Genomic DNA, 27121 nt, shown 5'->3' with positions numbered 1-27121 from the left:
ACTCTGAAACCCCTCCAAGCAGCAACATGCAAGCCTTCCAAACTTCTAATCTTCTAATCCTGCTTTGTAAATGCAAAGAAAATGCATTGCAAAAGTGATATTACTGCTCAGAAAGCCAACTTGGATGACTTCACAGCTTCTAAAGAACTTTCGAGATGAACTGAAACCCCATTACTTTAAAACTATAAGGGCTCTTTCACACGGGACAAATCCGTGATGATCTGCCCCGTGAACCTCTGCTTGCTTGAGCCGACAGATGACAGGGCGGTCCCCGCACACTGTGCAGGGACCGCCCTGTCAGATCTCCGCTCTCCCCTATGGGGGGATCAGATGAACATGGACCGTCTGTTTTCCTCCGTCTGCAGAATTGGAGGATTGCGGACCCGGATGAGATCGAATGTCAGCGGATGTTCATCCACTAACACCCGCAATCTCATAGGGATCAATGTAAGTCCCTTTTTCATCTGTAAACGGATGGATGAAAAAGCGGACATACGGTCCGCATGTGTGAAAGAGCCCTAATTCATTCAGAATACATATACAGTAATTAATATACCACCTTTATTTTTTACTTTATCTGCCAAGGATGAAAAAAAAAGTAAGAAAGGTAACAAAGTTGGTTAATTTTATAGAAGCAATACTTTAGCTTCTATGAATGACACAGGATCTATAAATGGAGAAGGTGGACCTTTCAACCATCTGCCCCCCCTCCGATCTTTTTTCATTCTTTAAAGCTGTAGAACAGTTTCTATGTATGGAGCAGCTGGCTCTAGCACTCTTTATGAGAGCCCATCGCAACAGCCTCTTCATTTTAATAAACCCTGCTGCACCACAGTAGTGGGAGTGGGCATGGACCAAGGAGGATTTCAACTAACGGAAGAGGAATCGCCACAAGGGACCCCCTGACTGTAAATGTCCTTCATGCTTTAATAAAACGGGAGAAGTGTGAACCTATCCAAAACAAAGGGGCTCTTTTTAACATGATTTTTAAATACCGTATTTATCGGCGTATATCGCGCACTTTTTTGCCCTGAAAATCAGGGCAAAATCGTGGGTGTGCGATATATGCCGATACCCGCTTTCCCGCGCCGAGTTTTGAATACTGCGCCGACATATACCGAGCGCAGTACACTCGGGTATATTCGGCCAGTCTCGGCTTCTTCCGCGGTCACGTCCTGGACGTACAGGACGTGAGCGCGACAGTTGCCGAGCCTGCCCGAGTGTACTGCGCTCAGTATATGCTGGCGCAGTATTCCAAACTCGGCGCGGGAAACGAGCGGGGAGGACGCGAGGACGCCGCAGAAGGACGCCGGACCCGCCGAAGAAGACACCGGACCTGCCGAAGAGGACACCGGACCCGCCGAAGAGGACACCGGACCCGCCGAAGAGGACACCGGACCCGCCGCAGAAGGACACCCGAAGCCGCAGAAGGACGCCGGACCCGACCAGGCCGCCGATGGACGCCGCACAAGACACCAAAACTGTAAATACAAAAATAACTTTTTTTCCACATGATTGGGGGTCACTTTAGGTGTGCGCGGTATACGCGGGAGCGCGTTATACCGCGATAAATACGGTACATAAATTGGAAATGTCTGACAGGTAGGGCTGACTTTACCGTGGGGCTGTGTCTAGAAATTAGGGTAAGGCCCCTTTCACACCTGCGGACCGTATGTCCGCTTTTTCATCCATCCGTTTGCGGATGAAAAAGGGACATATATTGGTCCCTATGAGATTGCGGGTGTCAGCGGATGAACAGGGGAGAGCGGAGAAAAGACAGGGCGGTCCCTGCACAGTGTGCGGGGACTGCCCTGTCATCCGCCGGCTCAGCGGGGATCAACAGAGCGATCCCCGCTGAGCATACGGAGGCGGATCATTACTGATCCGCCCCGTGTAAAAAGGGGCCTAAGGGGCATTGTCTATTTTGCTAACTCTCACCTGCTGTTATTCCTCTACACAAGTCATTGGAAACATTTATGAATAAAAATGGTAAATACAACACAAATGTAAATAGCTTTTCCCCAAAATGTTAGGCCCCTGTCCTGGAAAACAGGTAGATGCTGACTTATCAGCGCACCCTATGAATTGTCAGATCCAGTGTGCATTATTGGAAACCTAAACAGATGTACACGCAACTGGAAGTGGCCATCAAACTATGTATGTGTTCATTTTTTTTAGTTTATGAGGGTCATCGATTTTCCTTATAAGATTGGAATATATTTGAACTTAATAAAATATATGCGTTTCTTACAAAATGTGGAACTATATGGTCTCTTGCTTTTTACTGTATCTGCAAAAAGCTTACAGATCACTAGATGATTATTCACACCTAGCCACCAACTAGTCATAGAAATGAATGCCTGTGAAACAGCCTGAGACTTGGAGACGTTTTCCTTGAATAAGAGCTGGGAATGTGGACCCTGAAAAAAGGCGGTATGAAAGGCATAGTATATTTGTAGCTATATATCCTTTTATGGAATTGTTTCCAAATATTTTTGGTTTTGTTTGCTCTTAATAAATGGCTTTCTGACTGCATATTTTTAAGACTGATTAAAGGGTCACTAAAGGAATTTTTTTTTTTAGCTTAAATGACTGTTTACAGGGCATAGAGACACAATAGTTAACTGATTCCTTTTAAAAATGATTAAAAATAGATAAAAAAACAATCATATAATGTGCCTGCAGTGTAGTTTCGTTTTTGCTGTTGTTTGCTGGTTCTCTGATGTACAGAGAGCCACTAGAGGGCAGTCAGCCAATAGAGAGCAGTGATACTTTGTCTAAAACTCCTCAGCACCAATCCAGTTTCGTTTTACACACAGTAATCACACCTCCTTGATTAGTGACCACCGTGAGAAATCTCCCAGCACTGTGGTTATCAGGAAACAGGCAACCAGGAAGTGTCCAGAACAGAGAGGATTTACAGCAACATGAAAGCAAAAACGAACAATGAGGACATGAAACCAGGACTGCAGTAAGGTAAAGGAAGCTATTTAGCTAAAAAAAAAAATTCCTTTAGTGACCCTTTAAGTTAAGATAAAGTTATGCCTTTGCAGCAGACTAAATTAGAAAATCAAGAGGGAATTTATTTGAAAAGATATTGTCAGGCCCTGTACACACGATCAGTCCATCCGATGAAAATGGACTGAAGGATGAAGTCTGATGGACTGATGTGCCTACACACCATCAGTTCAAAATCCAATCGAGTCCAACGCGGTGACGTAAAACACAACGACGTGCTGAAAAAAGCGAAGTTCAATGCTTCCAAGCATGCGTCAACTTGATTATGAGCATGCACAGGTTTTGAACCGATGCTTTTGCGTACTAACCATCGGTTTTGACCTATCGCTCATCAGTCTATCAGTCCGATTTTAAGGCAAGTTCTAAAACTTTGGACTGAAGGACAAAAGTCTGATGGGCCATACACACGGTAGGTTTGGACTGATGAAACTGAACTTCAGTCCGTTTTCATCAGTTTGGACTGATCGTGTGTACAAGGCCTCACGGTCAGGGCTCAGGCTCGGAGACTAGTAGCAATAGCAGTAGAGAGGATCCCATCGACCAGCTGGATAGGTACACAAGCAGGTTCTTCTAGCTGATTATGCAGGCTCATCTGAGGTGCACTAACTGGTATTCACTATAGCTCCTGATGGTGGAGATGGTTTTTGCTGTGTGTAGTATCAGGTCACCAAGAGGTGAGCAAGCCGGGGTCCAGTAGCAGATATAGCAGGTAGGGATCAAGCAGAAGTGTAGTCAGTAAATAAGCCAAAGTTTGGTAACAAGTGGTTGCAGGTTGGGAACAAGCAGAAGCGTGGTCAAGAAACAAGCCAAAGGTTAGTAACAAGTGGTAGTGGAGAGAAGGACAGCTAAATCTACACATAGGAGCAAGATTTTGACTTGAGAAAGAACAATAATCTGTCAAACAGGAAGTGCAAAGGCATGGCTTAAATAGAACGTTCATGGGAGGAGCAAGAAGTTCAAGGTTCACCAGAAACAAGGTACAAGACAACATTATTCAAGGGTTAAAGGGGTTGTAAAGATTTGTTTTTTATTTTCTAAATAGGTTCCTTTAAGCTAGTGCATTGTTGGTTCACATACCTTTTCCTTCGATTTCCCGTCTAAATTGTATTTTTTCTTTGTTTTCTTTGTCTGAATCTCTCACTTCCTGTTCCTCCTCAGTAAGCTGTTCTGGCTGACTAACCCCCATGGATGATGGGGGCAAGCTTACTGAGGAGAAACAGGAAGTGAAAAATTCAGGCAAAGAAAAAAAACATTTTGAAGGGAAATCGAAGGAAAAGGTAAGTGAACCAACAATGCACTAGCTTAAAGGAACCTATTTAGAAAATAAAAAAATTAACCTTTTCAACCCCTTTAAGATAGGATGCTGTCCAGTATTTCAGCAAGATCTACTGCCAGATGCAGCAAAGGTCATTGGTTCGGATCCCAGTTCCGACAGATACCCTGTTCCCAGGGTTACAAAAAGCCTGGTGCTAGAAAGAGCATAATGTAAATAAGTATGCAGCAATTACTGCAGTAACTTATAACAAAAGTAGCACCCTCCTAAGCACCCAACATACAAATCTTGAAGGGGAGGAAAATACTCAAGTTAAAGCGGTGGTTCACCCCCAATAACAACATTCTAGCATTAAATTAAGCATAGTAGCGCGAGCTACAGTATGCCTTTATTTATTTATTTTTTGCCCCGTACTCACTGTTTAATCCTATAGTGAAGATTCCGACTCCCCGCGGGGAATGGGCGTTCCTATCCATTCCCCGCGGGGAGTCGGAATCTTCACTATAGGATTAAACAGTGAGTACGGGGCAAAAAATAAATAAATAAACGCATACTGTAGCTCGCGCTACTATGCTTAATTTAATGCTAGGATTTTTTTTTTTTTTTTATAGGGTGAACCCCCTCTTTAAGCTACAGCAGAAGCACCCAAAGGTAGTAGCATTAATCGTCTTGGTAAGGTTTGACTTCATTAAAGAGCATATATATTAAGTATGGTGCAATAGGTTTCATGGCGTTGGGAGCTAGATGATCAGTATGCAATGTGCAAATATAAACCAGTGTTATGAAAAATAAAATTTAGGTATGGTCCAGCGCTCCTACTTTTGTCCATTATGATCTACAGTATTTACATTTAGGTATTTATAACATGCAGTAACACTCATGTGCTTTATGCTGCAATTCATGACACCACAAGACACAGTACAGTAGGTGCAGATGGTCCATCAGTGCAGCACAACATTGCACACATACTTAGCACTGTGGTTTGCTATGTTGAAAAGAAAGATGAGGTCTAGTTTTTGTTTTGTTGTCATGCCTTGTTAGTCTATTCAAATGAATCTCTGTCAAATAAGATCATTGAGGCCCCCTCACATACCCTACCCACCCTTTGTCTCCTCAGAAGATATGCGCACCGACATCTGGCCCTAGTGACTCTCTGCCAACCCAATGCAAGCCTGTACAGTATTTGGTAAAAATGACTGGCTGTCAGTAGCTGATAATTCAGACTTTGGAGGCAAGATTCATGTGTGTGTTTTTTTTTGTCAACTGGAAGTTAATGAAAAGATTCCAAAATTGCCATGTGTATGACCAGCATTTGAGTGACAGGCAAATTTCTCACACAAAGATGTTTTTACATCACCATAGAGCTGTGAGCTGCCATAATTATCTCCTTAAATTGGGCGATGATTGAGTACTGAGCGCAGACATGGGATGGCTCAGCAGAACAGAAAACCATTAGTAATACAGTATTTTTTTTTTACATGTTATAGCTTCTCCAAAAGTACTCATTATCTCTCTACATTATATTTACCTGGCATGAACATCATAAGAAATCCTCAAATTAGTTGCAATACTTGCTTTTATGATGCCTTGTACGCCCAGTTTTACATTAGTGTGTGCGATGTGTGAATAATGTATGTACCGGGAGTAGAGCTCAGTATTAACTAGCAGGACCTGTTCTCACAAAGCCATCATTTGTTTTTTTCATTTGTACCTAGCACGCAGCCAATATCTGCCTGAGGTACTGGCCGCTCTCCAGACACTTCTGCACTTGCTACCATTATAAAAGGATACAGGTTTTCCTCAGATATGTTTACCAGAACACTACAAGACAGCATGCCACAGCAATAATGGAAAAAACGTTTATCACATTTATATTTATAAATTCCACTGTGAACAGTCTAAATTAGACTGAATTACATTTTATTGTTACCACACCCTGCTTTATAACACAGCAAAAATGACAAATATTCACAGGGAGGTTCTTTCCCATTCACTGCACCACATGTAACTGCTGTGCTTGCTGGACATCTGCAGTGTCAGGAGAAGCTTGCGGCACATCACTTCTTGCAGTACAGTTCTGTTACAGGCCATATGGCTGAATTGGAAAGCAGGGTGTTAGTGGAATGTGCACATTCCTACCATAAGAATGCTTGTGTAAACTAATTTAGCAGCGATGAGCGTTCATTAGCCACAGCTGGGGGAGTTTTACGACAAACAATTGAAAAGATTGTATTTTATTTATGTATTGTACGATTATACTTCAGTCATTAGTGCCAGTTATGGATGTAGCCTCAAAAATAATAATGCAAGGAACACCACATCTAATGCTGGCCATGCACTCCACAAAAAATCGCCCGAACGAACTTTCAAAAAACGAAAGTTCGTGAGCGCAAACGATAGTGCCATCATGTAATGACCGATAAATCGTTCAGTGGACATAAAAAAAAAAAATGGTTCGTTTTGTTTACATATACCTAGAGCAGAATGTTCGGACGGGAAACACATTAACCTTCCGATTTAAAATCCAAACTTGTCCTTCGTTTTTTTAACTCAAAAACGTCCAAACGATTATCGATTTTGTGCCCATTAACTGTTCGAAAAACGAAAGATCTTACTTAATGACCGAATGTCGGCCGAATTTTCGTATAGTGTATGGCCAGCATAACTTAAAGCGGGAGTTCTCCCATAAATGTTTTTTTTACCTTCGATTCCCTTAGATTGATGCTCGTTGTGTCTAGGGGAATCGGCTAGTTGTTTTAAAACCTGAGCAGTACTTACCGTTGTAGAGGGCGATCTTCTCCGCCACTTCCGGGTATGGGTCTTCGGGACTGGGCGTTCCTTCTTGATTGACAGTCTTCCGACAGGCTTCCGACGGTCGCATCCATCGCGTCACGAGTAGCCGAAAGAAGCCGAACGTTGGTGCGGCTCTATACTGCGCCTGCGCACCGACGTTCGGCTACTTTCGGAAAATAGTGACGCGATGGATGCGACCGTCGGAAGCCTGTCGGAAGACTGTCAATCAAGAAGGAACGCCCAGTCCCGCAGCCCATACCCGGAAGCGGCGGAGAAGATCGCTCTCTAAAAAGGTAAGTACAGGTTCGATTTTAAAACAACTAGCCGATTCCCCTAGACACAACGAGCATCACTCTAAGGGTAAAAATTGCTTTTTAGCGGCGAACCTCCGCTTTAAAGCAGACCTGCACTCAAATGAGTATTCTAATCCTTCCCTCTCCACTAAAATAAAAAAGCTACTTTATTTTCTTTTTTACTGCTGGACCAGTCCCCACCTCCATGAGACCGTAGGCTACACACCCATCCACCTTCAAATTCACCCATTAACTTAATAAATAAACACAAACACCTTCTTATTTTTGGCAATATATTGGCAGTGGTACCTTTATTGTTTTTTTTGATAATTTTACACAACTTGCTTTATTCAATAAACTTACCACTTATCAAATTATCAAAATTAACAAATTACTGCCCAGTTATCAGAACTCGGGCAGCCAGTAAACAACCTTCTTTAATCTAACCAAACAGTCCCCCCCCGAAAATCCGAGGTGACCCAACCACATAAAAGGTACACGCGACTAGGGGAGGGAGGGAGTACTTTGTTCTGCTGATCAGGTCGGGGGGGGGGGGGTGAATGAGCGCCACTGCAGCTGCTCTTTATAGGCTGTCCCAGGCTTCCAGCACCTTCCTTGTGATCCTATTGGACCTTCCGCACCTGCAGCATAACTTCTAAAAAGACAGTCACCTTGTTCAAAGCCTAGCTAACCATAATTGTTACAGGTGTGCTGGCCACAGTCTCACGCAGGTGGGCCCCAATTAGTGCCCCCCTTTGTCATTCTAACCTAGGTAAAAATTATGTTTCACTGTCCTCCTGCAGCCTCCTTGGGATACCAACATCACATATTTCAAGAGGCATTTATTCTACTTTCCATTCATATAAATATCTCGCACAAGAACAAAAATATTGTGCCGTGTCGGTTTACATGCTATTTTATGAATGGTGGAGAGTAATGCCTCCTGGGCTTTATGTGAGGTTGGTATCCTAGTAGGCAATTTTTCATTTTTTTATTTGTTAAAAAAGTTTGAAATATCCAATAAATTTCGTTCCACTTCATGATTGTGTCCCACTTGTTATTGATTCTTCAAAAAAAATTACAGTTTTATATCTTTATGTTTGAAGCCTGAAATGTGGCGAAAGGTTGCAAAGTTCAAGGGGGCCAAATACTTTCGCAAGGCACTGTATGTATATATATATATATATATATATATATATATATATATATATATAAATAAAATCTTTTTTTATTGGCACATTGCACTATATATTTTATAGTTTGTGCTATATATTCTTTCATTGGCACAGTGCACTCTATATTTTATAGTTTGGGTTTGCGCAATTATTTTGTTACACATATATATGAACTTATATATGTATTTAGGTTTTTTAATTGCAGCACCTATTCCTTCTTTCAGAATTATATTTTTGTTTTTACACTCTATATATATATATATATATATATATATATATATATATATATATATACACACGTGTTTGTTTCCTAGGGGTTTAGCGCAGATCAGGAGCGGACTGACCATTCGGGTACGCGGGCACTGCCTGAGGGCCCCATGCCACTAGGGGGCCCCATCAGGGTTGCCAGCCTCAGTAAAACAAGGGACAGTGTGTAAAAATCTGTTTTTAAAAAAAAATCCCAAGATTATAGCTGCCCCGCCTCTCCAGTACCTATTCAGTGTGTGTAAGTGTATTCTGTGTGTATGTATATTGTGTGTGTGTATATTGTGTACCTGTGTGTGTTTACTGTGTATGTATACTGTATGTGTGTGTGTATATTGTGTGGCCCTATAATCTATTGCCTGGGGGCCCCATAATCTCCTATTGCCTGGAGGACCCATAATCTCATATTGCCTGGGGGCCCCATAATCTCCTATTGCCCAGGGGCCCGATGAGTTGTCAACCCGCCCCTGGCATAGATATTCCATCCTGACAACTGAATATTATGTGCAGCCCTTTTGTGATATCAGAGGCCCCACATGAGGACCCCATGTCAGGAAACTTAACCACCACTGATTTCTGGGGTATAATAAAAAAGCAGCAACTGCGACATTCACCAAACATTTACTGTAGGTGTATCATCCTAGTGTGTGTGTTTTAAATTTCAGTGACTGATTCGCCTGCAGTCAATATTTTAATGAATGTCACATTCACTGCACGTAAGTGTTACACATGCACTTTTGAAAGCTACATATAATGTAACAGGTAGTGAACCATTCCAGACACATGAAGTAAAAAGAGTTGACAGATGTGTTGATTACATACAAGGATTCCTTGTCCATACAAATATGGGCATAATCATTCACCACATGTGCACTACACCTGTTTTCACCAAGGTCAATTGATATGATCAAGCAGAACTGGGACAAGGGGTAGAGGAGACACGTTCCCAGGGTGTAATGGTACATTGGGGAGCGTGCTAGGAACATGTGGCCACTCTATTCTCCAGCTGCCTCACTAATATCAGTGACAGCAGTGTTACTCCTGTCAGAAGAAGCAGGGGCCTTGATAGCTGGAAGAGGAAAAATTGCTCTCCCTGTTTCCTCCTATAGCAGCCAACTGTGGGTTAAAGAGAGGATACCCGCTGAGAGAGAACACACCTCTTTCTGAGTATGGGTGCCTCTGTGGCATGCACTACAACACCTAACCTCTTTAGCCTGTCCATCTGTTTTCACTGGTGCAGCATTTGATCTGGGCTAGGAGAGAAGACTGCTGTCCCTCCAGGTCAGACCAAGAGACTGCCAGCTAGGTAAGCACTCTCCCCCCAACTGGCAGGCTGAATATGGTTATTGCTACAGACAAGCTGTCTAGATATTGAGTTGGACTGACCGACCAGGCTATTGGAGGCAGACTTGCATGGCGTTTAATGAGTGCCTGTGCCTTTAAGGAACAGTGGCCACCTCCAGGTATAACTGCCCTTAGTTAATCCACTACTATATATTATCCAACTTGGAAACTCTCAATTATAGAGTTAGGCTCACAGGGGTAGATTCACAGAGGAGATACGACGGCGTATCTCCAGATACGCCGTCGTATCTCTGAGTCTGGCCGGTCGTATCTATGCGCCTGATTCATAGAATTGGTTACGCATAGATTTCTATTAGATCCGACAGGCGTAAGTCTCTTACGCCGTCGGATCTTAACTGCATATTTACGCTGGCCGCTAGGGGCGTGTACGCTGATTTACGCCTAGAATATGTAAATCAGCTAGATACGCAAATTCACGAACGTACGCCTGGCCGACGCAGTACATTTAAGCCGTTTACGTTAGGCTTTTCCCGGCGTAAAGTTACCCCTGCTATATGAGGCGTATATGCGGCGCACCAATGTTAAGTATGGCCGTCGTTCCCGCGTGAATTGCGAGACTGGGTCAATTTTTTTCAAGCTAGCTGGTAAGTGTGCTGGGAAACTTTATGCTTGTTTGTATTTGAGGCAGACTGTCTAGAGATGTTTTTTTTGACATTGCATTGGAGACGAGAACAAAATACATGCTAGCTACTAGTGTAGTCTCAATTGGACAACTGTGCCAACACCAACCTACCTGCTATTCAGAGGATGCCAACTACAGTTATAGCCAGCACATGCTGTTTTGGGTTTGTCAATGAAACAAGAAAAGCTGCTCCAGGTGAGTGAGTCTCTGGTTAATCCCCACACACACTAGTCAGGTGGTAGCCCAGCTTGCATGCTGTGTAACATAAGGAAATAATTCTGGACGGCTACACTTCCAAAAATCCTATTATTGAAGCTTCATATGACAAGTTGTGAACAGATGGAGCAGAGGACAAAGAGGTAGACGCGTTTCGTGGAAATGTTTGCGCTTAGTGAATGATTGTGCCGTCCAGCCACCAGCTACTACTCTAGTCTCCCAATCTAATCTCTCTTCCCTGAATAGCTCGTGGCTGGAGGGCAGGTCTAAACCCAGCCTTCCCATTCAGTGAAAGGGAGATGGCAAAGAAGAGTAGAAGTGGCACAGGGCTACAAGGTTACATAGCAGAGCTGCAAATAGTCTGTCCAGGCAGCATTCAGAGGAGGTGGTGGCAGGGCTGGAGCTGGCTCTCCTGTGCGCACTGTATATCATGCCTCCTCTCTTTCTGCTCTGTAAGTCTGAACAAAGTTTGAATTTGTCTCCTTGTGAGTAGCATGGTCAAGATGTCCACCATGCTAGCTGAACAATCACTACACCGATTTGAACAGGACCAAGCACAACAAAAACATCTGCTTTGTTATTTATCTGATAACAGTCTGTTTGCTGCATATACACATAGCATGGAATAGCCAAATGAAGTAAAGCCTCAGTCACAGAAATTAAAAAAAATGAACGTCATCAATTATTTCACCAGGTACCATGCACATAGAGAGGACATTTTGGGAAAACATCTAAAGATTTCCATTTATGAGTGAAAGTATTTAACACCGGCAATATTTTTCTATGCATAACAGGGATACACATATTTATATTTACTATATTTATCTGCTTCCTCCCCCCCTCCGATGCCACATTTGGCACCTTTCAGGGGGAGGGTAGAACGGGTATTGTTTTTGATAGGTACCCTTCCCAACTTCCGAGAGACTGCACCGCGACACCGTCCGTCGGAAGTTCGGCCCACCTCCTCCTTCCCACGCCGCAGGGCCAGTTAGACAGCGCAGCACGCTTTGTGCATGCGCAATGGGGAACCTGCTGTGAAGCCGAATGGCTTCAATGACGGTTTCCCTTACCAGGAATGGCGGCGGCAGAACCCTGGAGCCGATCCGAAGATTGGCTGGGTTACGGACAACGCAGGTTCCCTGAACAGGTAAGTGTTCATATATTGAAAGTCAGCAGCTACAGTATTTGTGGCTGGTGATTTTTTTTTTTCTCCAGGTTGGAACTCCTCTTTAACTAAGTACTGGATTTACCACTGGCTCAACATGATCTGTTTTAGGTGTATTCAACAAGTAGAAGTTGACTATTGAGCGTATTTCTCTATTGAGCGTATTTCTCTGCGACTATACTCCAATCGGCAAGTTCCTTGTTAGCATATAGACACTGTAGCACAACTGATTAGCTCTTTTTCTGCTCCTTCCATCACTCCCAGTCTGAGCTCTGTTGCAAAGGGACTACAAGAAGCTAATGCCAGGTCAAATTCAGGGACTTGCACTGCTTACATTTAAAAAATATACATTTAATGGTATATAATAAATATCGAGCAGCATTAATTTGTATTTTTATATCTGCCTTGAGTTCAGCATTAACCCCCACCCTCACAAATGCTGTTCAAATCTAAAAAACATGAAACATTTCCCTTTTTTTCTAGGCAACTGTGTTGGTTACAAATCCATCCACACTTCTTCCGAGTTCTAGTGTGGGGAGTGCTAACTAAGGCAGTCTATGCGTTTACATCAATTTACTAGTTGGATAATTATATTTTACTGACAGATTTACATTTAACATTACACTAATTGAGTTGAGACAAAAATAACTAACTGAGTGGTAGACTACAGTAACATCCCGCATGGATTTCTGCTGTGATAGACTAAATATGTCAAACCTAACTCTGACCCGATTCCTTCACTTCACATCACGTTTGCCAAACTTTAAACATGCTCCACTGAAATAGCTTCCACCGTATCAAAGCATTTAGCTGGCTTCTGTGCTTAAAAAAGAAGTAAGGTGATAGGATATTAGGTTATATGTCCTTAAGTTCCAAAAGTTACGATAAAGAAAAAAAAAAGAAAAAATAACAGTCCTTTTCCAGATGTGCACATATGTAGTCAGCAGTGTGTAGGAGTGCCCACCGATAGCTCTTGTCTATCTCATCAGTTCTCAAGGAGAATCATTTGCTCTGTGCACCTAGTGTAAAGATAATACAAATGTCTTGGAGAAGATATTCTGCTTCCAAAGGCCTTGCAGGAGTTCCTTTAAAAGTAGCATACAAGTGGAACCTCGGATTACGAGCATAATCCGTTCCAGGAGAATGCTCGTAATCCAAAGTACTGGCATATCAAAGCGAGTTTCCCCACAGAAGTCAATGGAAACTAAAATAATTTGTTCCGCATTGACTTCAATGGCATGCAATATCAAATGTGGCCAGAGATGGGGGGGCGCCAGAGAGCCTCAGAAACACCCGGAAAGGATTTCCGAGGTTTTTCGAGCATTTCCGAACGGCTCCTGCGCCCCCCCCCCACCTCAGGCCAAATGTGGTACTGCACACCGCTTTGGCTTGAATCATGTTCGTTTTGCGACACAACACTCACAAACCGAGTCAGACATTTTTAAAATACAGTGCTCAAAACAGGAACCTTTACAACCCCTTTAAAGTTGTTTCAAAATTATAAGCTTCTCTTTAGTGAATTAATACTTTCTTTCTGGTGCAATCTATAATGTAAATACCGTATATATTGTATTCATTGGCGTATAACATGCACAGGCGTATAACACGCACCCTAACTTTATGAGGAAACTTTCCACAGCCCCCTGCGTATAAGACGTAGGCACAGTTTACCCTCTATTTTCAGGGTAAAAAAGTAAGTGTTCTATGCCAATAAATACAGTACTTGAGTACAAGCCGACCCGATTATAAGCCGAGGCACCTAATTTTACCACAAAAAAATGGGAAAACGTATTGAATCGAGCATAAGCCTAGGGTATCCATCTGCATGCCTCACTGTGCCTCATTTTGCCTCACTGTGTCCATGTGCATGCCTTACTATGTCCATGCCTCACTGTGCCCATGCCTCACTGTGTCCATGCCTCACTGTGCCCATGCCTCACTGTGTCCATGACTAGACTGACGTTTTATATGGGAGTCTATGAAAGGGGTGCCCAACTTTGAAAAAATCGGTGCTCCCCAGGCTACAAACTTTGCACACTTGTAGATGAGAAATGGGGCTACATGAGTGCCAAGTTCCGGGTCCAGGGGACCTACGACCGGCCGGTACTGGGTCCCCAAAATCACTGGAGAAATTAGCGTTTACCATGGGAGTCTATGAAAGGGGTGCCCGGCTTTGAAAAATTGGTGCTCCCTGGCCGTGGGTCCCCGGACAATAAACACTTGTAGAGGAAGAGTGGGGCTACATTTGTGCCAATTTGGGGGTCCAGGGGACCTTTGGCCGGCCGGTACCGGGTCCCCTAATTCCAGGAGATCAGGCACAAAAAGGTGACTCGAGTATAAGCCGAGGGGGGCATTTTCAGCACAAAAAAATGTGCTGAAAAACTCGGCTCATACTCGAGTCTATACAGTAATTATACACGTCTCCAACGCCATGTTTGTTTCTTTATTTAAATGTGTTCATTGTAAGCTGTGGAGAATAAAAAACACCTGGTAACAAGAATTTTTACTGAAACAATATGTATATTTTGTAACATTTTTATTCACTATTATCACAGTTTCTGTTAGCAATTTGAACTTACATTACTTTGTTTAGCTAAATAAATTGTGAAGCATAATTAACTGTGCTAGTTATAAGTTGTAGACATTCTCCTGAATTTTCCATGATGTGTTTTCTAATAAAACAGCATGGTGTGAATGTAAAAATCACAGGCATGGTAAAAGCAATATGTTTACTGAAAATAAACATGTATAAAACTTACAAGCAATCCAGTGCATAACAATATTGATTGTAGGCACAGTATATCATACCTGAACAAAGTTGTTCGACCTTTACGTAGTTTAAACTCAATATGTCATTGACCCATGCAGTGATGTCATGTCTGCTCATAGTCTCCTGGGTTATCGAGGTAGAATACACGTTGACCGCCATTCCCCAGCTGCAAAGAAAAACACATCATTAAGAACGGAAGTCTGCATAAGTGCAACATCATCGTCTAATGCTAAGGCCTGCACCGACGGGCAGATCTCTCCCTGTATACCGACAGGTACTAAGAGATTGGCCCATCAATGGTTATATCTCCAGAAAGTCAGGACTAATACCATCTAGTCTATTTATACGTGGATGTACTAAACAACATTTTTACAGTGTCCAGTCACACGGAAACAGGCTTAAACATCTTTGCAATGAGTACCAACAAGGGGCAAACAGCTCATTCATTTTTAGCAAGAGAGTAGAAAATGATATTGCATTGTTACAATATCATAACAATTTTATTCTGTCCTCATATTCTCACAATGACATGTCTTATACACATGTATTCTTGTCTATATTTCCATTGCACACATTCCTGGATCATAGGCTCATCTGTAGTGGGTCCTGTAGCGATTACCAGCTGGACACTAGGGGGCAGATTCACGTAGAGCCGCGTAAAATTGTGCGGGCGTAACGTATCTGATTTACGTTACACCTCCGCAACTTACACGGGCAAGTGCTGTATTCTCAAAGCACTTTCTCCGTAAAGTTGCGGCGGCGTAGCGTAAATCGGCCGGCGTAAGCCTGCCTAATTCAAATTTGGATCAGGGGGGCGTGTTTTATGCAAAACTACTGTGACCCGACGTGATTGACGTTTTCTCGGAACGGCGCATGTGCCGTCCGTGGAATTTCCCAGTGTGCATTGCTCCAAAGTACGCCGCAAGGACGTCATTGGTTTCGACGTCCAGCCCCATTCACGGACGACTTGCGCAAACGACGTAACTTTTTCAAATTTCGACGCGGGAACGATGGCCATACTTAACATTGGCTGCGCCTCATATAGCAGGGGCAACTTTACTCCGGGAAAAGCCTAACGTAAACGTCGTAACTTTACTGCGTCGGCCGCGCGTACGTTCGGGAATTTGCGTATCTAGCTAATTTGCATACTCAACGCGGAATTCGACGGAAACGCCACCTAGCGGTCCAAAAAAAAAAATGCAGTTAAGATCCGATGGCGTAAGAGACTTACGCCTGTCGGATCTAATGGATATCTATGCGTAACTGATTCTAAGAATCAGGCGCATAGATACGCCGTTGTATCTCGGTTGTGAATCTGGGCCAAGATATCACAGAACAATGTACACATTCACCGGCACACCATGGTACTTCAATTGCAGTCCAAAGCTTTAATTGTATAGATCACATCACAAAAGAGCAAGTGCAATGTTTCGGAGCTGCGCATGCCTTATGAAGGTGTTCTGCACGGCTCAGAAACATTGCACTTTTTTTGGAGATGTGATCTCTACAATAAAAGCTTTGGACTGCAATTGAAGATTCTTGGTGTGCTGACGAATATGTACATTATACACTGTGACAGGGTACACAACTCTGTGTATGTCAGTGAGAGGTTGGAAAGGGCAGCTTTCCCTGTCTTGGAAAGGGTTAAGCCTGGTCCAATAGGTAAACCTCCTCTCTCTCTCTATTAATTAGCCTGCACCTGATAGTGTGGGGGGGGGAGTGAGAGCTCAGAGCGAGATCTAGGCTGCACTGGATGGACACAGACTGGAGAGTGTCTGTGTTTTCATGGAATTAAGGTCTGTCAGAACAATTGCTTATATCGGACTGTGTTTTTTGTTTGTTTATACTAGAAGCCGGAATAGCCGCTCTAGTAAAGCGTAGTGAGGGACGCTCTTGTTTAGTTAGCCTCCTAAGGTGGAGTAGGCCTATTTATTTGTGTTTTTTTCATTGGACGCAATAAAGCTGCATTTATTCGCCATTTCTGTTTAAAGACCAGTGACTTTCCTACAACACATTTAAATCTTCTCCAAGTAGTATCTCTGTATCAGACCGTACAATGTCTGAAAGGAGCAACAAAGCACAATCACCATGTTGTGCTAAAAGGGTTTACATAAGTTATGTGAAAGTTTGACCACATGCTGTATGTCTGAACAAAATAAGTAATGTTGCTGAATTGTACAACACAATGGGCCAGATTCACAGAAAAAGTACGCCGAGTATCTGCTGATACTCCGGCGTACTTTCAAATTTGCCGCATCGTATCTTTATTTGTCATTCACAAACAAAGATACGACGGCTTTTGGCTAAGATCCGACAGGCGTACGGCTTCGTACGCCTTCGGATCTTAGGTGTAATTCTCCGGCGGCCGCTGGGTGGAGTTTGCGTCGTTTTCCAGCGTCGGGTATGCAAATTAGCTGATTACGGCGATCCACGCGCGTTCGTCGCATTCTCTTACGTCGGTTTTTCACGTCATAAAGTTAAGAGTGCTATTTACATGGAGTAAAATTACTCCTCCATGTCAAAGTATGGCCGTCGTTCCCGCGTCAAATTTTTTTTTTTTTTTTTTGCGTAAGACGTCCGGGAATACGAAATTGCGTTACGCACGTCGCCATTCAAAAAACACGTTGGGGCGCCGTAATTTCGCGCAAAGCACAGCGGGAAAATTCCGAATGGAGCATGCGCAGAACGTTCGGCGCGGGAGCGTGCCTAATTTAAATGGTACACGCCCCATTTGAATTAGGTGGGCTTGCGCCGGACGGCTTTATGTTACACCGCCGTAAGTTTACACGCAAGTGCTTGGTGAATCAGGCACTTGCGCTGAAAACTTGCGGCTGTGTAACTTAAAGACGATACGTTACGCCGCAGTTCTCTATGAATCTGGCCCAATGCTTGTAAACCCAACCTATACTGTATATCATATTAGGAAGCTAATGGGTTCTTCTTTAAACAAACAATTCTCTTAGCAGCAGCAGCAGCTAAAGTACACATAGGGAGTTGTGCTACCTGCCAAGAGATTTGTATTTCTGTCCATCCAGTTCTGCGATTTACATGACACACAGCACAACCCTGTCTGGCAGGGCAGAAGACTTGATTATTAAATTCTTATTTACTGCAGTTAAATTATGATTACTAGTCTCCTATCCCACCCCAGCCTATGGCTAGACAAAGAAGGAGAAGCTGCACACCACACAAGCTTATGCTCATCTCTCTGTCAATCTGCTTCCTCCTTCTATCAGCATATACCGTAAATGGATTCCCTCCTCGTGCTGCTTCTACCACTCCCTGTCTAAGCTCTGCTGTATAAGGCCACCAAGAAGTCAAATTACACTGCTTGCATTAAAAAAAAATACATTAATGATGTGTTCATGAATACAGAACTGCAGTAATTTGTGTCTACTATAACTGTCTGGAGTTCAGCTTCAATTTACTTGCAGTGCGTTGTCGCACCTTGCTTGGACTTATGTATCTGTGCACTTATACGAAAGATTAGGAAAGTCTCAGGTAAAGACTATTTTCAGTATCATTTATGAATGCCCCAGTGTTCATGGTTTCATAGATTAGAAGCACCCTATAAATGATTTAAGATTTTCATATGTGCACGTCAGGCAGTTAGGACAACTTTGTCTAGTTATCTGTTACACATCCCAGTCATCATTCAGTTTCTACATGTGATGCATGCGTCAGTGTTTGACTAACTGTAAAACAGTGCGTCGTCCATTATTCCACCCCTTATTAATTAATATGCAGGAAAATGAGAGCTGGAATCTGAAACTTTTTAATATTCCAGAGCTCTAACATTGTAAAAACACTACAGAAACCAGAGGAATAAATGTCTGCAGGCAAACGCCTGCTGCACAACTACAAATCACAATACAAACCTAATTTATAGATCTTCCTATAATCGTTAACAGAAAGTAGATTACACACTTGTACGTAGAAAAAAACGTCAAAATTGGTCCATGCGTACATTTATGTGTACTGATTCCAATTCATTTTATTGACATCTAAATTCAAAAATGTACTTTAGGAAGGCCATCTGAGCCAGTCGCACACCCTTTGCTATTCACATGATGAGGTCTTTAACGTGCTCCTAAAGCCGTAAGGTTTTTCACCTTAATACATTCTATGCATTAAGGTGAAAAACCTTCTGTGCTGCAGCTGCCCCCCAGATCCCCTCTTTTCTTTACCTGAGCCCATTTGATCCAGCGATGTGCACAAGCGACCTCCCACCGATGTCGCTCTCCTCATTGGACAGACTGGCTCCCGGTGCAGTCAATCAAATCCGGTAAAACGGGAGCAGGGCCAAGTCCCACTGTCTGTGTCGATGGACGCAGCAGCAGGACACAGGAGCGAGTACGCACAGATGCCCCCAGGAAAAGCCTCTTTCCCTGGGGGCCCCTGATGAAGAGGAGGGGCCTAGGGCACCAGTGGGAGAATCTAGAAGAAGAGGAGCTTGGGCTGCTCTGTGCAAAACCATTCCATAGAGCAGGTAAGTATAGGCATGTTTGTTATTTTTATTTTTAAAAAGAAACAAACCACTTTACCACAAAACGCTATGCATCTTCAAGAGTCTTGTCAAAACACATGACATGGTGGGACTATTTCCTACTTACACAATAAAACATAACCTACCATCCAATTCCTTGTGGATGACAGGTGGAGGATCAAATGTGAGTTGAAGACACTACCAGTAACAGACATCATGTAGTTATCGAGCAATTTCAGTCAATAAGCTCAGATTATGCAATGACATTTCCCACCCAATTCCGCTGTATGATGTAGTGGTTTGATTGTTAATAAAGAACTACATAGTCTGTGTGATGTGCCTTGACCTGATCCAACTGGTCACTGGTTGTTACAGCATGAGATAGTCAAACACCATCATCTTGATTGTTTAACCATCATCAGTTTTTTTTTTTTTTACTTTATAATAAAATCTATAACCGTGATCATAACAGACAGTATATAGCAGCAGCAATATGCTGAAACATTTTTCCTTGTTCAGTCCTCATGGTTCATCTCCTTTTTTAAAGCTCTAATGAGCTGAGGAAGCTACTCGGATGAGTGGCGAAACATCTTCGACATTACAGAACAAGTTCAGCTGAATGTAAATAATTCTGACTAGGTATACTACGACCTGAATAACTGAAACCTATATTGACATAAAAGGCCATCCCCCAAAAAAAACTACTCCTTGAAGAAGTGGACCTAACAAACTATTATCCACTTAAGGACCCCTTCACGCCGATATACGTCATAGGGCACGGCTGGGCACAGGCACGTACCTGTACGTTGCCTTTAAGAGCCCAGCCACGGGGTCGTGAGCGACCCGGTCCAAAGCTCCGTGACCGCGCCCGCGGGACCCGATCGCCGCCGGTGTCCCGCGATCGGTCACAGGAGCTGAAGAATGGGGAGAGGTGAGTGTAAACACACCTTCCCCATTCTTCTGTGTGGCAGTGACACTGATCGTCTGTTCCCTGATATAGAGAACGACGATCAGTGACATCACGCCCACGGCGCCCTACAGTAAGAATCACTTCCTTAGGGCACACTTAACCCTTTAGCTCCCCCTAGTGGTTAACCCCTTCACTGCCATTGTCATTTTCACAGTAATCAGTGCATTTTTATAGCACGTTTTGCTGTGAAAATGACAATGGTTCCAAAAATGTGTCAAAAGTGTCCGATGTGTCCGCCATAATGTCGCAGCCATGAAAAAAAAAACGCTGATCGCCACCATTACTAGTAAAAAAAAATATTAATAAAAATGCCATAAAACTGTCCCCTATTTTGTAAATGCTATAAATTTTGCGCAAACCAATCGATCAACGGTTATTGCGATTTTTTTGACCAAAAATAGGTAGAAGAATACGTATCGGCCTAAACTGAGGAAAATCATTTTTTTTTTTTTATATCTTTTTTGGGCATATTTATTATAGCAAAAAGTAAAAAATATTGATTTTTTTTTCAAAATTGTTGCTCTATTTTTGTTTATAACGCAAAAAATAAAAACCGCAGAGGTGATCAAATACCACCGAAAGAAAGGATGCCAATTTTGTTTGGGAGCCACGTCGCACGACCGCACAATTGTCAGTTAAAGCGATGCAGTGCCGAAGCGCAAAAAGGGGCAAGGTCCTTAACCTGCATATTGGTCCGGGTTTTAAGTGGTGAAAAACTTAGAGTGACATAAGCAATACCAATACCAATACATCCATCCTAGACTCTGAACACACAGAAGATTGAATAAGAGCCATACTAATCAAAGTCAGCTCTCAGACTGTTGAAAAACAAAACGGTCATAGTCACAATCAATAAAATAATCACAACAAAAACAAGTATGCAATAAAAAGATTGAGGGCTCCTTATAACAATGATAAATACAAAAGGGGACATCTAATAGGTGGAAGTGGTAAAGCCAACACAACAGTCCTGGACACTGGTGGTGTTAGCTTGTCTGGCTGCAGTCAGGCTTTTCATTGAAGAGAATGGAGGGTGCCTTGCACATATTCATTTTTAGGGACTGAAGGTCGAAAGGCTGTACAGTAAAAGATCATGGAGCAGTGAGAATCAGTTGTCTACTAAAAAGGTCTGAGAGAAGAGAGAAGGCACAGAAAAGGATCAGTGCACCTGAATTTTACAAGTTGACGTAACTGCCACCCTCCCAGTAAAACTGTTCGGCCACCAGAAACAAAGAATGCTTTTTGGAGCTTACAGTAGGCTAAAGACTTTCTCCCCACAACTTGTGACAGTTCTGGGTATCTGAGTAGCCAATCACCAAGCACCAGCACGTATGAAGAACTGCATGCCTATCCGAGGTCAGAGTCTCTCTAGTCTAGGAGGATGAAGACCAGGATGACCGGTCTGGACCTTATCAAACAAAAAAGGGCAAGTATCCTTATTTCTGCCTTTACATGTTCCCTCTAACACATCTGGACACCAATGCAACAAATAAAACCTGGGTCTGACTTGTTAACACTTACCAGTCACAAAAATGCCTTACACAAACGCTAACAACTTCTGATCATATCATACTTGTTGTTTCTGCTGGTAATAAGGGTGAATTACGGGCAGAGCGAGGTCCGCTGCGAGACAGAATGTTTTACTTAATACGACATCATTCCCTGTTCTCGGGGGTCAGGAGTCATAAGGGGTATTGTGGGTAGCTGGGCACACATTTTCAGAGAACCGAAATCTGTTTTTCACATGCAAAAAATGTCCATGTAGAGAGCATATAAAAAACTAGAGATACTGTATCTGCAGTGAACTTTGAGATGAGAGTAAACATAATGTTCAACCTTCTGGATACCTCTGCAGGTGAAATCAGACCAAGCACAATGAAAATACTATAGTATAATTTGACTGTACAGTACAACTACTGATAACAGCATGAATTGTAATCTCAGAACATTTCCTAATAACATTTCTGGCAAGATATAATCCACAAGGGGGTGTGTTGCTGTTTAAAGCGATAAGACTTTTCAAAGATCCCTTTCACACAATGGTGGGTGGTAAAAGAACCTGAAACAAATATTCTCCCTGACTTTGCCAGTGAATGATCACTGCACACGGGCAGTTAGTAGAGCAATCCTTTTTGTTTGGAAAATGGCTCCACACACTTATGTTGGGTAACCTCGAGAAGTAATAATGAGCAGTTCTATTGTTCACAAGCACACAAAATCAAGTGTTGCTTGGATATATATGGGATACCTTAAAGCAGAGTTCCAGCCTTTTTTTATGTTTATTAAAAGTCAGCAGCTACAAAAATCATAGCTGCTGGCTTTTAATAAACATACACTTACCTGCTCCACTGTCCAGCGACGCGCTGCCCGGAGCTCCGCTCCTCCCCCCCCCCTACGCCGGCGCCTCCATCCTAACTGTGCGCACCTGGCCGTGACAGCTTTCTGCTTCACGGCTGGGAACTCACTGCGCTACCTGATTGGACAAGCGATCGCCTGGGACCTGTCACATGTCCCAGGCGATCGCCTACAGGGAGGGGCCGCCGTAGCCGATATGACGTATCGCCTAGGCGGTCCCTGGGAGGAAGGCCCAAAAAAATTACATGCCAAATGTGGATGTAAGGGGGCTTGGAGTGGTTTAAGCGGAAGATCCACTTTTGGGTGGAACTCCGCTTTAAGCTTAAATTACGCATTATTGTATTAACCACTCCCGGTGGTATCAGCCCCGGAAGATTTGCCTGCTCAATAACCGAGTGACGCTGCACCCAAACAAAATTGACATCCTTTTTTTCCCACAAATAGAGCTTTCTTTTGCTGGTATTTGATCACCTTTGCGGTTTTTATTTTTGTGCTATAAACAAAAAAAAGAGCGACAATGTTGAAAAAAAAATCACAATATTAAAAAAAAAAAAAAAAAATTCCTCAGTTTAGTCCGATATGTATTCTTATTCATATTTTTGGTAATAACAATTGCAATAAGCGTATATTGATTGGTTTGCGCAAAAGTTATAGCGTCTACAAACTATGGGAAAGATTTATGGCATTTTTTTTATTATTATTATTATTATATTTTTTTACTAGTAATGGTGTTGATCCGCATTTTTTATCGGGACTGCGACATTATGGCGGACAGATAGGAGACTTGACACATTTTTGGGACCATTGGCATTTATACAGTGATCAGTGCTATAAAAATGCACTGATTACTGTGTAAATGTCACTGGCAGGGAAGGGGTTAACACTAGGGGGCAATCAAGGGGTTAACTGTGTTCCCTCGTGTATGTTCTAACTGCAAGGGGATGGGAGTGACTAGAGGAACACACGATCTGCCTCTCCTCTCCGAACAGGGATTTGTATGTTTACACACACACACACGTTCCTGTTCTGGCTCTTGTGCCCGTGATCACGCGTGGCTGGCAGTCATCGTGGCTACCAGCCACGCATATCGATTCCCCCGCAGTGCAGCGGCCGCGCGCCTGCTATCTCTGCTTAAAGGGCTGACGTACCGATATGATGGCTTGCGGGAACGTGCCAACCTGACGCAGTATAATGAAAGCGGCTGGTTGGCAAGCGGTTAAATCATTACTTCCATCTTTAAATGTACTAATAATATGTACTAGTAGGGCATAAAGACACAAAAAGTGTGGGCATGAATAGTCATAAAAGATCACCAGGAGCAATTGATATGACAAGTCTATTGACTTTCAAAGACAATACAGTAGATTAACCTATTCAGAGATTGGTGGGGAGCACAGGCTCCTGAAATTAAAAGGATGTTTCTAAAAGCCAAAAGAATGTGAATAACCATTTACATATATTAGGAAAAGCATAGCCCTTGTTCATGATGGATTGGTTATTATGGCCCTATTCCATTAGAACCTACAGCTGACAAAGAAAAGGTCAGGTTCTTCCAAACAGCTCCCCATTTAATCATTCAGTCCAGCTCTCGTTGAGGGTAAACATCCATACCCATAAAGCTCACACATAACATTTCTACTATTTATATAGTACGAGGGGCTAATGCCTGAAAAATATGGAAGCTAGATATTCCTCAGTGCCCATTGGGTGAAACAAGCACCAAATTTACAGCCTGGGCTCATAGGCAAGCGTACATGTAGCCTAATCGTTCATGTGGAATACTTCACCAGAAAAACTCATTGTAGATATACAACAGCATGCGGCCAATTTCCCAAACAGTAAAATATTATATTAGAGCTTCACAGGTGGTCTACAATGTATCTGTGTTTTCCTTTAATTACTTTTTCAAAAACACTGTGGCTTCGAAAATTGGATCTACTCACTGCAGTGTAATTATTTATAGCACTTTGGCTGCAAAATGCTTTCCTGTTCTATTCCATTTTTAGTACTGTTTTGTTTCAATTTACTACTTCCTATCAGAATGATTTCCTCATGAACAGTTCATAGTTCTAGGAGAATTGAATTGTTTTTTTTTTCCTTGTTACATAGATATACACTTATGTAGCAATGCATTTGGAGAGTAGTGAATGTTTTAAAGTCTCAAATATTGCCCGCTGTCATGTTGATCCAGTGGTTTCAATACTTGTGCCAAAACACATGAAAACACATTTACAGATCAGGGCCCGGATTCAGAAAGAATCGCGTATCTTTAGGCGAGCATAGCGCATCTCATATGCGCTACACCGCCGTAACTTAGTCAGGCGAGTAGTGTATTCAGAAAGAAGTTGCGCCCGAAGTTACGGCGGCGTATCGTATATGGGCCGGCGTAAGCCCGCCTAATTCAAAGTAGGCTGGTAGGGGGCGTGTTGTATGGTAATGAATCGTAACCCCATGTAAATGACGCACCTAACGAATGGCGCGCATGCTCAGTATCACGTCAAATTTTCTCCGTAAATTACGCCGGCTCAATGCTTAGTCGACGTGAACGGAACCTACGCCCATCCCCATTCACGTACGACTTACGCAAACGACGTAAAATACGCCGCTGTTCCGACGTCCATACCTAACATGACTTACCCCTACTTTATGAGGGGTAAAGTTATGCCGGTCGGACGCCTTGTGTAAAGAAGCGTATTTTAATATGCCGGGCGCAAGTACGTTCGTGAATCGGCGTATCTAGCTCATTTGCATATTCAACGCGGAAATCAACGGAAGCGCCACTTAGCGGCCAGCGGAAATATGCACCCAAGATACGACGCCGTAGGAGACTTACGCCGCTCGTATCTTGGCCGAATTCAAGCGCAAATGATTCTAAGAATCAGGCGCGTAGATACGACGGCGCACATTCGGAATTACGCAGATACGCCGTCGTAAGTCCTTTGTGAATCCGGGCCCTGGTGTTCTCACAACAACTTCACAGACGGATCCAATGGTAAGAAGCCACCGAGTTAGTATAACAGACAACTAACACCTTCAAAAGCAGAAACGGATATTGTCAGGGCCCACATTTTTCTGAAAAGAGGTTTCCTTTAACATGATAAATGCATTACATCAGAGTTTACAACAGTGGTGTCCAACCTTTTGACCTTTGTGTGCCACAGTGGAAGAGGAGAAATTGTCTCGGGCCACACATACAATGCTTTTGAAAAAGTATTCATACCTCTTGAAATTTTTCACATTTTGTCGTCATGTTACAACCAAAAATGTAAATGTATTTTATGTGATAGACCAACACAATGTGGCACATAATTGTGAAGTGAAAAGAAAATGATAAATGGTTTTCAAAATCGTTTACAAATAAATAGCTGAAAAGTGTGGTGTGCATTTGTATTCAGCCCCCTTTACTCTGATACCCACTACTAAAATCTAGTGGAACCAATTGCCTTGAGAAGTCACCTAATTAGTAAATCGAGTCCACCTCTGTGCAATTTAATCTCAGTGTATATATACACAGCTGTTTTCTGTAGCCCTCAGAGGTTTGTTAGAGAACCTTAATGAACAAACAGTATCATGAAGGCCAAGGAACACACCTGAGAGGACAGCAATAAAGTTGTGGAGAAGTTTAAAGCAGGGTTAGGTTAAAAAAAATATCCCAAGCTTTGAACATCTGACAAAGCACTGTTCAATCCATCATCCAAAAATGGAAAGAGTATGGCAAACTGCAAACCTACCAAGACATGGCCGTCCACCTAAACTGACAGGCAGGGCAGGGAAAGCATTAACCAGAGAAGCAGTCAAGAGAACCATGGTAACTCTGGAGGAGCGTTAGGCCCCGTACACACGAGAGGATCGATCCGCTGAAATTTATCCGCGGACCGGTTTTTAGCGGATAGATCCCCTGGTGTGTACAACCCAGCGGATATTTATCCGCGGATATTTTTCGGGCCGATGGATTTCCAGAGGATCAAAATTTCTTGGCATGCTAAGAAATCGATCCGCTGGAATCCAGTCCAGTGGATTGATCCAATGGTCTGTACAGACTCACCGGATCAATCCGTCCGAATCCATCCCTCGCATGCGTCATAATGATTCGACGCATGCGTGGAAGTCCTTATATTACAGCGTCGCGCACGTCATCATCGCGACGACGGCGTGACACTTCACCGCGGAGGGAATTCCGCGCGGATTTTGATCTCATGGTTAGTACAGCCATGAGATCAAAATCCGCCAGAGGATTTATCCGCGGAAACGGTCCTCTGGACCGTTTCCGCGGATCAATCCTCTTGTGTGTACTAGGCCTTAGAGATCCACAGCTCAGGTGGGAGAATCTGTCCACAGGACAACTATTAGTCGTGC

The 27121-nt window shown here is 43.0% G+C and overlaps 1 protein-coding gene across 4 annotated transcripts in view; it reads right to left on the bottom strand.

Moving 5' to 3' along the window:
• MAPRE2 (microtubule associated protein RP/EB family member 2) overlaps positions 1-27121 on the bottom strand; it is a 246302-nt gene that overhangs the window by 68187 nt on the left and 150994 nt on the right. For all 4 annotated transcript variants that reach the window (XM_040354164.1, XM_040354165.1, XM_040354163.1 and 1 more), the window contains one exon: positions 14993-15120. In XM_040354164.1, the coding sequence (XP_040210098.1) occupies positions 14993-15113 (121 nt within the window). In that variant the 5' untranslated portion in view covers positions 15114-15120. The remainder of the gene's footprint in view (positions 1-14992; positions 15121-27121) is intronic.

The sequence above is a fragment of the Rana temporaria genome, chromosome 5 (genome assembly GCF_905171775.1).
Source record: "Rana temporaria chromosome 5, aRanTem1.1, whole genome shotgun sequence".
NCBI classification, from domain to species: Eukaryota; Metazoa; Chordata; class Amphibia; order Anura; family Ranidae; genus Rana; species Rana temporaria.
The sequence above is the reverse complement of the archived record's forward strand: the minus strand, read 5'-3'. Positions and strand labels throughout refer to the sequence as shown.